This window comes from Chlorocebus sabaeus, chromosome 7, assembly GCF_047675955.1.
Source record: "Chlorocebus sabaeus isolate Y175 chromosome 7, mChlSab1.0.hap1, whole genome shotgun sequence".
Taxonomy (NCBI): Eukaryota; Metazoa; Chordata; class Mammalia; order Primates; family Cercopithecidae; genus Chlorocebus; species Chlorocebus sabaeus.
The window spans coordinates 137,223,208-137,236,209 of record NC_132910.1 but is presented as its reverse complement, the minus strand read 5'-3'; the positions used below and the strand labels follow the sequence as shown (position 1 = coordinate 137,236,209).

Genomic DNA, 13,002 nt, shown 5'->3' with positions numbered 1-13,002 from the left:
AACTTAAGTTCAATATAATTGTCTCTAGAGTCAATAGAGGGTGCCACTCTGCCAGTCAGTGGGCCCCAGCTGAACATCCAGAGTGTGTCCACAGGGGAAGAAACAGACTCCCCTTCACAGTTCTGTGTAATACACTTAATAGCTTAAGAGCAAAAATTAGCCTATTTGTCTGGTTAATTGCCCTGTTCCCATACAGGGAACAATTTAAAGTTGTTGAAAAATCACTCGTATTGTAGCTAAAGTCAGTGAATAAGCCCCCAGCCTCGTACAGACCTTTTCTGCCACCGTAGGAAGTCGTTGGCCACCACCCGTGCACCTCGGCGTCTCTGCACGTACCTATCGTTAGGCCAGGCAGGGGCACTTTCTGCTCCTCAGCAGCCCTCATTGTTTCTTCATGTAAACGTGATGCTGCTTTCCCGTCTGCAAATCTGATGACTTCTGCCTTAATCTGTATGTATGTGGGATCCATCTATCACGTGACGAGCTGGGTTCCTGTTTCACCTTGTTGTCAGCGACATGCTCCAAGCTGTGTTCATCAGAGTCACGATGCCCCAGATAATAAAGGATAATATAGGATGTTTCTGAACCTTGCATGGCCAATAAAGAGCAAGGTTGTGATCCATGCTGTAAAGAAAACACAGGGCGATGAGACGGAAACAGTAAGAATAGCGGGAGAAGACTCTTCCAGGAGAGGGTGCATCCAACACTGGGGCTCTGAGACGAGTGTGCTCTCCTGATTGAGGACGAGGGGAATGCCCGCTTGGCTGCAGGGCAGGGAGCAAGTTTTGCAGAAAGCAGTGTGCTCTAGCATCACCAGCCTCCTCCACGGCGGAGAGTCTGTTCATTCCTCCACTCGAGGCCTTGGGTATCTGAAGCTTCATTGTCAAGATAAGATTATCCTTTACAAAAGAAGAGAGAAATGGATATAGAAGAATGAATATAAAATATGCTAGGTCAGCTGGTGAGTACAGACATAGGGAAGTCTCAGCTGGTGAGTACAGACATAGGGAAGTCTGAGGGGTGGGGATGAAGAGTCACCATGGTTACCCCAGGCTCCTGTGTTAGGCCAGGCAGTCAGTCACAATTTTAGACAGAGGATGATGTACAGGTGGGATGAGAAAAGGATCTTGGAGTTCTGACGACAGCTGAAAATGCAATCAGAAAGGACCTGGGATCACTGACTCATAAATACAGACAGGCCGGAAATTAGTGTCTCAACAGCCTGGCAGAGGCAGCAGGACCCAGTCCTTGGCCAGGGTTCAGCTCAGAGCATCAGGACCTAAACAAAGCCTGGGCCTCCGCCCTGTTGCAGACTGAGGCGCTGCCTTGGGGCCTGGATGCAGAGCCAGTAAGACTTAATGAAAGCCAGGCTGGATCTGCTCTCCAAAAAATGGCCATGGATTTTTGGAAAATATATTAAAGGAAGGAAATGAAGACTGTAGAGGAAGTGTTTACGGTTAATGATGTGGAGAAAGAAGTGCTTGGTTAATCCCCTGGTTTGCAGCTCACACTAAGTAGTTCTGATCCGTGAAATGCCACACTCATGGCAAACCTAGAGCAAGAATTTGAGAAAGCAGTTAAGTGGCAAGTGAGCTTTGTTTTGGGTAAGTGTAATAGTTCATTTGGGGAAAACAAATTCTGTGCTATGACGAGGATGGTGAATTCTGGATGCTTGTTTATGAAACAGAAAAAGGATGGAGGGCTCGTGGATGGATTAAACCTGAGAGCCTGCAACGCTGCCCTGATTTATCCAAAAGGGCTGTAGAGAACTGCTCATCTCTTTGAAGATTCAGTCGATGATATGAAATCATAGAATATTCTGGAGCTGTGGTTGCAGCTAAAGATACATATAGTATAGCCTGAAAAGGTCCAAAGAAAAGGAGGTGAGACACTCTGTCTTCAAGCAGCCTCTCAGTTGCAGCACTGCTGACATTTGGAACCAGATGTTTCTTGCTGTGCAGGGCTGCCCTGTGCGTTGTAGGGTGCTTAACAACATCCCTGGTCTCCACCCACGAGACGCCAGGAGCACCCTCTTCCGACCAGTAGTGACAGCCAAAAATGTCCGCAGGCATTGCCAGATGTCTCCTTGGGTGCAGAATCGCCCCCAGTGGAAAATCACTGACCTAGAGGATAAGTTGACCTGAAAAAGATAAGAAGGGAATGCTGTTGCAGTCTTCAAAACCTGTAAAGTGGGACGGGTTACACACATCTCTCCATGGACAATTGTCTCTCGAAGCTTGACGTCAATTTGTTATTGAATCGAAATCTTTTGTAATGAATACACATCTTAAGAATTCTTAAGTCATGACCGTTGAAAATACAAATGTGGTCCAGGAGTGTTTTGAGGGACTCCTGGAAAAGGACTTACTCAACTGCTTTGTGGAAGGATAACCTTGTCTTCCCACCACACATTCCCAGTGCAACCCAGAGAGGGAGTTTCCGCTTTAAGCACAGAGGGCTGTTTCTTCTGTTTTTTGTTTCTCATCATTCATGGTCAAAATTCTGTAAAGTATTAGGTGGATAAAAATAAAACAAGTTGAATGTTCCATTCAAATGTTGACATCCCTGAGTTTCTGCTTAATTTCAGAATATAATTTTTGAGGATACCTTTGTTTCTGTTTCTCTAACTACTACTTCTATTGCTCCTTGTATTTTTGTCTAACATGTATTTTTTCCTCTCCTTCCAGGAAACATTGGAAATTCTTTTATGATTGATCCTGTCTTGGGCTCTATTAAAACTGCCAAAGAATTAGATCGAAGTAACCAAGTGGAGTATGATTTAATAGTAAAAGCTACAGATAAGGGCAGTCCCCCAATGAGTGAAGTAACTTCTGTGCATATCTTCGTCACAGTTGCTGACAACGCCCCTCCGAAGTTTACATCCAAAGACTATTCTGTTGAAATCAGTGAAACTGTCAGCATTGGGAGTTTTGTTGGGATGGTTACAGCCCATAGTCAGTCATCAGTGGTGTATGAAATAAAAGATGGAAATATAGGTGATGCTTTTGATATTAATCCACATTCTGGAAGTATCATCACTCAGAAAGCCCTGGACTTTGAGACTTTGCCCGTGTACACATTGATAATACAAGGAACGAACATGGCTGGTTTGTCCACTAATACAACAGTTTCAGTTCAGCTGCAGGATGAGAATGACAACTCGCCAGTTTTTATGCAGGCAGAATATACAGGACTCATTAGTGAGTCAGCCGCAATTAACAGTGTGGTCCTCACAGACAGGAATGTCCCTCTGGTGATTCGAGCAGCTGATGCTGATAAAGACTCCAATGCTTTGCTTGTTTACCACATTGTTGAACCATCTGTACACAAATATTTTGCTATTGATTCTAGCACTGGTGCTATTCATACAGTCCTCAGTCTGGACTATGAAGAAACAAGCATTTTTCACTTCACCGTACAAGTGCATGACATGGGAACCCCACGTTTATTTGCTGAGTATGCAGCTAATGTAACAATACATGTAATTGACATTAATGACTGCCCTCCCGTGTTCGCCAAGCCATTATATGAAGCATCTCTTTTGTTGCCAACATACAAAGGAGTAAAAGTCATCACAGTAAATGCTACAGATGCCGATTCAAGCGCATTCTCACAGTTGATTTACTCCATCACCGAAGGCAACATCGGGGAGAAGTTTTCCATGGACTACAAGACTGGTGCTCTAACTGTCCAAAACACAACTCAGTTAAGAAGCCGCTATGAGCTAACCGTTAGAGCTTCCGATGGCAGGTTTGCTGGCCTTACCTCTGTCAAAATTAATGTGAAAGAAAGCAAAGAAAGTCACCTGAAGTTTACCCAGGATGTCTACTCTGCAGTAGTGAAAGAGAATTCCACGGAGGCCAAAACGTTAGCTGTCATTACTGCTATTGGGAATCCAATCAATGAGCCTTTGTTTTATCACATCCTCAACCCAGATCGCAGATTTAAAATAAGCCGCACTTCAGGAGTACTGTCAACCACTGGTATACCCTTCGATCGTGAACAGCAGGAGGCGTTTGATGTGGTTGTGGAAGTGACAGAAGAACATAAGCCTTCCGCACTGGCCCACGTTGTCGTGAAGGTCATTGTGGAAGACCAAAATGATAATGCACCAGTGTTTGTCAACCTTCCCTACTACGCCGTTGTTAAAGTGGACACTGAGGTGGGCCATGTCATTCGCTATGTCACTGCTGTAGACAGAGACAGTGGCAGAAACGGGGAAGTGCATTACTACCTTAAGGAACATCATGAATACTTTCAAATTGGACCCTTGGGTGAAATTTCACTGAAAAAGCAATTCGAACTTGACACCTTAAATAAAGAATATCTTGTTACAGTGGTTGCCAAAGATGGAGGGAACCCGGCCTTTTCAGCGGAAGTTATAGTTCCGATCACTGTCATGAATAAAGCCATGCCTGTGTTTGAAAAACCTTTCTACAGTGCAGAGATTGCAGAGAATGTCCAGGTGCACAGCCCTGTGGTCCACGTACAGGCTAACAGCCCGGAAGGCTTGAAAGTGTTCTACAGCATCACAGACGGAGACCCTTTCAGCCAGTTCACTATTAACTTCAATACCGGAGTTATCAACGTCATAGCTCCTCTGGACTTTGAGGCCCACCCGGCGTATAAACTGAGCATACGCGCAACTGACTCCTTGACAGGCGCTCATGCTGAAGTATTTGTGGACATCATGGTAGAGGACATCAATGATAACCCTCCTGTGTTTGTTCAGCAGTCTTATGCAGCAACCCTGTCTGAGGCATCTGTAATTGGAACATCTGTTGTTCAAGTTAGAGCCACAGATTCTGATTCAGAACCCAATAGAGGAATCTCTTACCAGCTGTTTGGGAATCTCAGCAAGAGTCATGATCATTTTCATGTGGACAGCAGCACCGGCCTCATTTCACTGCTCAGAACTCTGGATTACGAGCAGTCCCAGAGGCACACGATTTTTGTGAGGGCTGTTGACGGTGGTATGCCGCCGCTGAGCAGTGATGTGATTGTCACGGTGGACGTTACCGACCTCAATGATAACCCACCACTCTTTGAACAACAGATTTACGAAGCCAGAATTAGCGAGCATGCCCCTCATGGGCATTTTGTGACCTGTGTAAAAGCCTATGATGCGGACAGTTCGGACATCGACAAGTTGCAGTATTCCATTCTGTCCGGCAATGATCATAAACATTTTATCATTGACAGTGCAACAGGAATTATCACCCTCTCAAAGCTACGCCGGCACACCTTGAAGCCATTTTACAGTCTTAACCTGTCAGTTTCCGATGGCGTTTTTAGAAGTTCCACCCAGGTTCATGTGACTGTCATCGGAGGCAATTTGCACAGCCCTGCTTTTCTTCAGAACGAATATGAAGTGGAACTAGCTGAAAACGCTCCCCTACATACCATGGTGATGGAGGTGAAAACGACGGATGGGGATTCTGGTATTTATGGTCACGTCACTTACCATATTGTAAATGACTTTGCCAAAGACAGATTTTACATAAATGAGAGAGGACAGATATTTACTTTGGAAAAACTTGATCGAGAAACCCCAGCGGAGAAAGTGATCTCAGTCCGTTTAATGGCTAAAGACGCTGGAGGCAAAGTTGCTTTCTGCACTGTGAATGTCATCCTCACAGATGACAATGACAATGCACCACAATTTCGGGCGACCAAATACGAAGTGAATATCGGATCCAGTGCCGCTAAAGGGACTTCAGTCATTAAAGTTCTCGCGAGTGACGCCGATGAGGGCTCCAATGCCGATGTCACCTATGCCATTGAAGCAGACTCTGAAAGTGTAAAAGAGAATTTGGAAATTAACAAACTGTCCGGCGTAATCACTACAAAGGAGAGCCTCATTGGCTTGGAAAATGAGTTCTTCACTTTCTTTGTTAGAGCTGTGGATAATGGGTCTCCATCAAAAGAATCTGTTGTTCCCGTCTATGTCAAAATCCTTCCACCAGAAACGCAGCTTCCAAAATTTTCAGAACCTTTCTATACCTATACAGTGTCGGAGGACGTGCCTATTGGAACAGAAATAGATCTCATCCGAGCAGAACATAGTGGGACTGTTCTTTACAGCCTGGTCAAAGGGAATACCCCAGAAAGCAATAGGGATGAGTCCTTTGTGATTGACAGACAGAGCGGGAGGCTGAAGCTGGAGAAGAGTCTTGATCATGAGACAACTAAGTGGTATCAGTTTTCCATACTGGCCAGGTGCACTCAAGATGACCGTGAGATGGTGGCTTCTGTAGATGTTAGTATCCAAGTGAAAGATGCAAATGACAACAGCCCCGTCTTTGAATCTAGTCCATATGAGGCATTCGTTGTTGAAAACCTGCCAGAGGGGAGCAGAGTGATTCAGATCAGGGCATCGGATGCTGACTCAGGAACCAACAGCCAAGTTATGTATAGCCTGGATCAGTCACAAAGTGTGGAAGTCATTGAATCCTTTGCCATTAACATGGAAACAGGCTGGATTACAACCTTAAAGGAACTTGACCATGAAGAGAGAGACAATTACCAGATTAAAGTGGTTGCATCAGATCACGGTGAAAAGATCCAGCTGTCCTCCACAGCCATTGTGGATGTTACCGTCACCGATGTCAACGATAGTCCACCACGATTCACGGCCGAGATCTATAAAGGGACTGTGAGTGAGGATGACCCCCCCGGCGGTGTGATTGCCATCTTAAGTACCACAGATGCCGATTCTGAAGAGATCAACAGACAAGTTACATATTTCATAACAGGTAAAAAATTTTCAAGCGGTTTAATTTAAAATGATTTTTAGAAGCATAAATTATATGTATTATATGGAAATTGAGGGCTTAAGGGATGATTTTAGTTAAATATCTAAAATAATAAGTAGAAATCACGTCTGTTGAGCCTTATTTCAAGCTTGTTACCTGAGCAAAGCTACCAGTTGTTTCATTAGACTGTTTTTCATTTTTGTGACTCATTCTTTTGAACCTTATACTTACTGTATTATAAATATATTATCATTAAAAAATCTATAGTTTTAATGCAAGCTAAATTATTATTTAGTAGTCTTAATGCTATGTTTATACATTTTAATGCTGGCCTTTTTTTTGTAAATTGGAAAACTAATAGATGCCAAATTGATTTTTTTAATGCTCAATTCTTTTAAACGGTAACATTTATTTACTGTTAACATAAATAAATGGTGCAGTTTATTTTTTCTGTTACTTTTATCCTTTCAACAAATTTGACTATCATCTTCCTCCATTGATTTAATAGGAGGGGATCCTTTGGGACAGTTTGCTGTTGAAAATATACAGAATGAATGGAAGGTATACGTGAAGAAACCTCTAGACAGGGAAAAAAGGGACAATTACCTTCTTACTATCACAGCAACTGATGGCACCTTCTCGTCAAAAGCTATAGTTGAAGTGAAAGTTCTTGATGCAAATGACAACAGTCCAGTTTGTGAAAAGGTAAGCAAGTCTTCCCTTGCATTTGTGTGTTATGAATTTAAATTTCTTAATGACCATCATTTGGCACTGTGGTGTAATTCACATGTGTTTTATGATTGCTTACTGATTAAGCAGAGGTGTTAAATGGGGTAAGTCTTGGAAAAGCTTCAGAACTATTTGCAGGAATGCTAAATAATTCAGAAACCTCATTCTAAATAACTAAATTATGGACAGGACTACAGTTGTGTCTAACACTGAAAATGCTCTGTAAACTGTTCATGAGGGGATTCTCTTAATATGGGGATACAGCGGTTTTGGGGGAAGGATCTGACCGGAAACAAAGTGCCGATGTGCCGTGGGACACTGTTTTGGGGACGTCTGCTCTTCTGCATGCTAGAGAATCTCAGAGGTGGACAGCGTGCTTCCTGCGTCTGCGGGACTCACCATTCAGTGAGAACTAAAAGTAGACGTAGGAAGAGCTGCTCCCTCCAAGGTTAGGTGAGGGCCGTGTGGCTCGAGCAGGGGTGGTCCCCGGGACCAGAGGGTGAGAAGGGCTGGCTCAGCCTCGGGGGCGGTAACTGGGTCAGGGGTGGGTGGGGAGGGGCGTGGAGCGCCAGGAGGGATTGTGGGAATCGCCACTGAGTTTTCCGGAAGTGGGGAATCTGCACTGAGAGTCTTGGAAAAGGGCGAACTGGGTGACAGTGGCTGGTGGCGGTCGCTCCAGGAGATCTGAACTCTATCCGGGAGAAAATAGGGACTTTGGAGCCTATTGTATCGGTAAGGTAGAGATGCTATGAGACGAATTCCCTTAAGAAGCTTAGTTTGGACCGGGCGCGGCGGCTCCCGCCTGTAATCCCAGCACTTTGGGAGGCGGAGGCAGGCGGATCACGAGGTCAGGGGATCGAGACCATCCTGGCTAACACGGTGAAACCCCGTCTCTACTAAAAATACAAAAAACTAGCCGGGCGTGGTGGTGGCGCCTGTGATCCCAGCTACTCGGGAGGCTGAGGCAGGAGAATGGCGTGAACCCGGGGGGCGGAGCTTGCAGTGAACCAAGATGGCGCCGCTCACTCCAGCCTGGGGGACACAGCGAGACTCCGTGTCAAAAAAAAAGAGCTTAGTTTGGAAGCATCGTGCCCATTATTTAGACAGGGAGGAGTGGATGCAAGGGGGCCCTGGAAAGCAGAGGTGGGGAAGGAGTGAAAGGACCAAAGCCACTACCAAGGAAGACCATCTGCTGTGCCAGCCAGCGGGCATGCCATTGAGCCCGACTTTCTACAGGAGTAGAAGGAGCGACCAAGGCCATGGCAAAGAGGAGTCTGAGCCGGGGGCTGGCTTTGGAGGAGTTCCGTGTTGAGTTCCAGTTCCAGTTTGCTAAAGTAATGGGACATCCAGTTGACCATGTTTTTTTAAGACACTGAGAGAAGGCGAGATGTTGGATGGGTATCAGGGAAAGGTGTGGGAACTTGGCGTTGTCTCTGGATAGCTGAAAGTTGAATTCATTTGAGAGGATACTAACAAAAAGGGGAAAAAAGAAGAGAGAGAGATTTCCAAAGGGAGAAGGGGACTGAGCTGGAAGGAGAAAGAGGACACCAGTGCAGTGCCACCCTGGGTAGGGGAGAAGAAGACTCTGGGGAGGCAGGGTGGCGAGTGGAGCTGGGATGCGAAACAGACCATTTGGGGCCCATGATGGTGTGCAGATGGCAGGCTGGGTAGCATGTTGTGGATGGATGCCTGATGAGAGAGTGCAGTGATGAAGAAATAGACCTGCCCAGGGACGAAGGCTGAGAGTGACAGGGAGGAGGAGTGCACGGGGCCAGGAGAAGGCTGGATAGAGAGGAATGTGATTGTGAAGAGGATGGAGGAGTTGGAACCCACCACAGATTCTGTGAGTCTGAGATGCTTGTGGCTGTGGAAAGTGATAGGGCTGTTCTCAGGGAAAGACTTAAGATGGAAGAACCCTTAAATTCAGTCGTGAAAGGAAGGGGAACTTCTAAGGGCCGAGGAGTTAATTCCAGTTCTTATTTGTACTTTGTATTTTCAGGAGGGGTGCGACATTCTCTCTTTCTTACAGCAACTAAGTGTCTTTGGTTGTTTTTTAGCCCTTTGATATTATTTCGATACAATACTGTATCATCTTCAGGAATAAGACTGGGACACTAGATCCTTTATATTCATCCTATTATGAAATACCCTTTTTCCTGAGTCCTTTTTCATGGAGTACTTTTCCATGAGTACTTCACTGGTAGTTGATTTCAGATTAAGAAAATCAACCAAATCTTAATTTTTTTTAGGTTTTAATTTATGGCATGGATTTCTAAATAATTGGAGCTAGAAACAGCTGTTCACCATGTTTGAGCATAAGGGCACCAGGATCACACAGGGCAGTAGAAGGGGCTGAAGACAGGGCACCAGGATCACGCAGGGCAGTAAAAGGGGCTGAAGACTGGGCACCAGGATCACGCAGGGCAGTGGAAGGGGCTGAAGACAGGGCACCAGGATCACGCAGGGCAGTGGAAGGGGCTGAAGACTGGGCACCAGGATCACGCAGGGCAGTGGAAGGGGCTGAAGACAGGGCACCAGGATCACGCAGGGCAGTGGAAGGGGCTGAAGACTGGGCACCAGGATCACGCAGGGCAGTGGAAGGGGCTGAAGACTGGGCACCAGGGTCACGCAGGGCAGTGGAAGGGGCTGAGCCTTCACGCTCCCTTCTGTGGCCTTCAGGAATCTTCTTTTTCTCCCATTACATGAAACTTGCTTCTCTCTCATCTGCAATTATTTATGTTAGGAACACTTGCAAAAAATAAATTCCTGTATTTGGAAATAAGCAGATATGATATAACATATATTCTCTGCAATTTTTAGTTAAACATGGAGTGCTACTTAAATTTTCGATTACTGCTTACGTTTTCTCATAGGGATTTGAATATGAAATCAGCTTAATGACATATAGTAGTATTTTGTAGGTTAAACATCAGACCAGGCTCTTTCAGGGATGTAGAGTTGGTGGCTGCTCCACGGCTTCTCCTTGTTTCACGTGTGTTTTATGTTTTATGAGAAAAATCATTTTCAAAGCTCTTGGGATTTTATCATTAGTCATTTCCCATGTTTTCTGTGGTCAAAGATGAATGATTTCTTTTCCATTATTCCCTTGACATTTGTGCTGCCTGTTAATGTTTATATGTGACAATTTTTGTTAAACTCTTTGCAGACCTTATATTCAGACACTATTCCTGAAGACGTCCTTCCTGGAAAATTGATCATGCAGATCTCTGCTACAGACGCAGACATCCGCTCTAACGCTGAAATTACTTACACATTATTGGGTTCAGGTGCAGAAAAATTCAAACTAAATCCAGACACAGGTAATGATGGAGTTTGGGACAAAATTGTATATTCCAACAGTATCATATATGTGGGTGATTTTTAGATCACATAAAAAATTTGAAATTACATTTTGCCCTTTTCAAATGTATTCTGATGCTCCGAAGTTGCCATCTCTTAGAAATCTTACCAGCAATTTAGTGTGTAAAATTCAAGGTGATATTTTTTAAAAACAGCAAGAATATCACCTAATTGAACCAAGGATTTAAAATTTAGAAGGCATTTATGCCACTTGTTTAAAAAAAAAAAACCCTCAGAAGTTAAACTCAAGCTTTCTGCTTTATCCATTTTATTTAAATAGCATATTTTCTTGAATTTGTGACCATGAATTTATAATTTAGCATAATTTAGAATTTTCACAAACAAAATGATTCATGGTATTTTATTTTAAAATAGAGTTGTTTTCCTTTTGTATTTTAGTAAAATTGGGATCAACTAAGATTCCTGTTAAACTTTTTATTTTCCTTCTAAGGAACTAATTGTGAACATGTGAAACTAAATTTAAACATTTTTTAAATGTGGTAAATTAGGTAGCTGTTTTACCTGTGCAGTCTTAAACGCAAGGTGAGAGGCCCTCAGGCCTGCAGGGCTTGAAGAGCCAGCACCTGGCAGGGTTGGAGACCTGGCTCTCACTGCCTCTTGCAGCTGTTGAATCTGTCATTGATAATATTGGTCTCAAGAGGAAGACTGAATACTCAGACTAAGTAATTGAAAGAGAAAAGGGGAAGAAATAAGATGTACAGCTGCAGGTCACATCTTAAACCTCAGCTGCAGGTCACATCTTAAATTACAAGTGAGTCATTTGTTTTTGTTTGTAGGTGAACTGAAAACGTCAGCCCCCCTTGATCGTGAGGAGCAAGCTCTTTATCATCTTCTCGTCAGGGCCACAGATAGAGGAGGAAGATTCTGCCAAGCCAGTATTGTGCTCACGCTGGAAGACGTGAACGATAACGCCCCCGAGTTCTCTGCCGATCCTTATGCCATCACTGTGTTTGAAAACACAGAGCCCGGAACGCTGCTGACGAGAGTGCAGGCCACAGATGCCGACTCAGGTATCTCCCGGGGGATGCTCTTGCCCTGTGCTGCTCACTGAGATCCTAGGAGCCTCTGTTTCAAAACACACCCCAGATTCAGCCTGCGCCTCTCACTCCTCCTCACGCGTGCTCTGTAGCCCTTGCTTGTTGTGGAAGGAAATCTTGAGAATCATTAATTAATTTTTAATGAATATTTAAAGTTCCAAAGTTGTGCCCAGTGAACCTACTGCTGTGAGGTATCTACAATTCTGGTTAATGACTATATTGACTGATCTTCATACCCCATTGAATTAATTAGTGATGTGTTACTTTGTAAATAAACCATTAGTGACAGAGAGAGCTTTTAGCATCATTGGAACATACTGGAAGCAAATGCTTTATTTTTATAGGTTTACAAATCTTTCAAAATTTTTTTGGAGAAAATTGGCCTATAGAATATATATTTATAGCATTTTGATAGCAGAGAATAACTTCTTCAGTCATACCACAGGTTGAATATTCGTTATTTATAATACAGTTGGAACTAGAAGTATTTTTGGATGTTTTGATTTTTGTCAGATTTTGGAGTATTTGCATTATGTACTTATCATTGGAGTATCCCAGCTCCAAAAATCTGAAATCTAAAATGCTCCAATGAGCATTTTTTTTAAAATCATTGGTTCTGCATTCAAAAAGTTAATAGATTTTGGAGCATTTCACATTTTGGATTTTCAGTTTAGGGATACTCATCCTGTGATCCTGAGAAATTTCAGAAGAATAGCAAAAATGTTGCTTTGTTGCTTTTCAGATCTTTATCACTGAAGCTAAATGATAAATAGATTTGAATATTAAAGGTTTGTTAGGTACAATAGTATTGGCTCCTATATAAAATAGTCTAAGAAGGCAGATTCCCATGAAATTATATTTACATTTGTTTTAACAAAGTAAGTTGTTAATCTAATCCAAAAAGTTTACTTTTTAAAGATCATAGTCATACAAATTTGCAAATAATGTATATTAGCATTTACCGCTCTAAAAAAATTATCTACGTTTGTCTTTTTTAAAAAAATGTGTTGGCCGGGCGCAGTGGCTCATACCTGTAATCCCAACACTTTGGGAGGCTGAGGCAGGTGGAACACAAGGTCAGGACTTCAAGAGCAGCCTGG

General features: G+C 43.5%; 1 protein-coding gene across 4 annotated transcripts in view; it reads left to right on the top strand.

The window, feature by feature from the left end:
- Positions 1–13,002, top strand: part of FAT1 (FAT atypical cadherin 1) — a 143,608-nt gene that overhangs the window by 106,347 nt on the left and 24,259 nt on the right. For all 4 annotated transcript variants that reach the window (XM_073017791.1, XM_008000505.3, XM_008000507.3 and 1 more), the window contains exons 10-13: positions 2,688–6,755; positions 7,264–7,460; positions 10,651–10,804; positions 11,642–11,875. In XM_073017791.1, the coding sequence (XP_072873892.1) occupies positions 2,688–6,755; positions 7,264–7,460; positions 10,651–10,804; positions 11,642–11,875 (4,653 nt within the window). The remainder of the gene's footprint in view (positions 1–2,687; positions 6,756–7,263; positions 7,461–10,650; positions 10,805–11,641; positions 11,876–13,002) is intronic.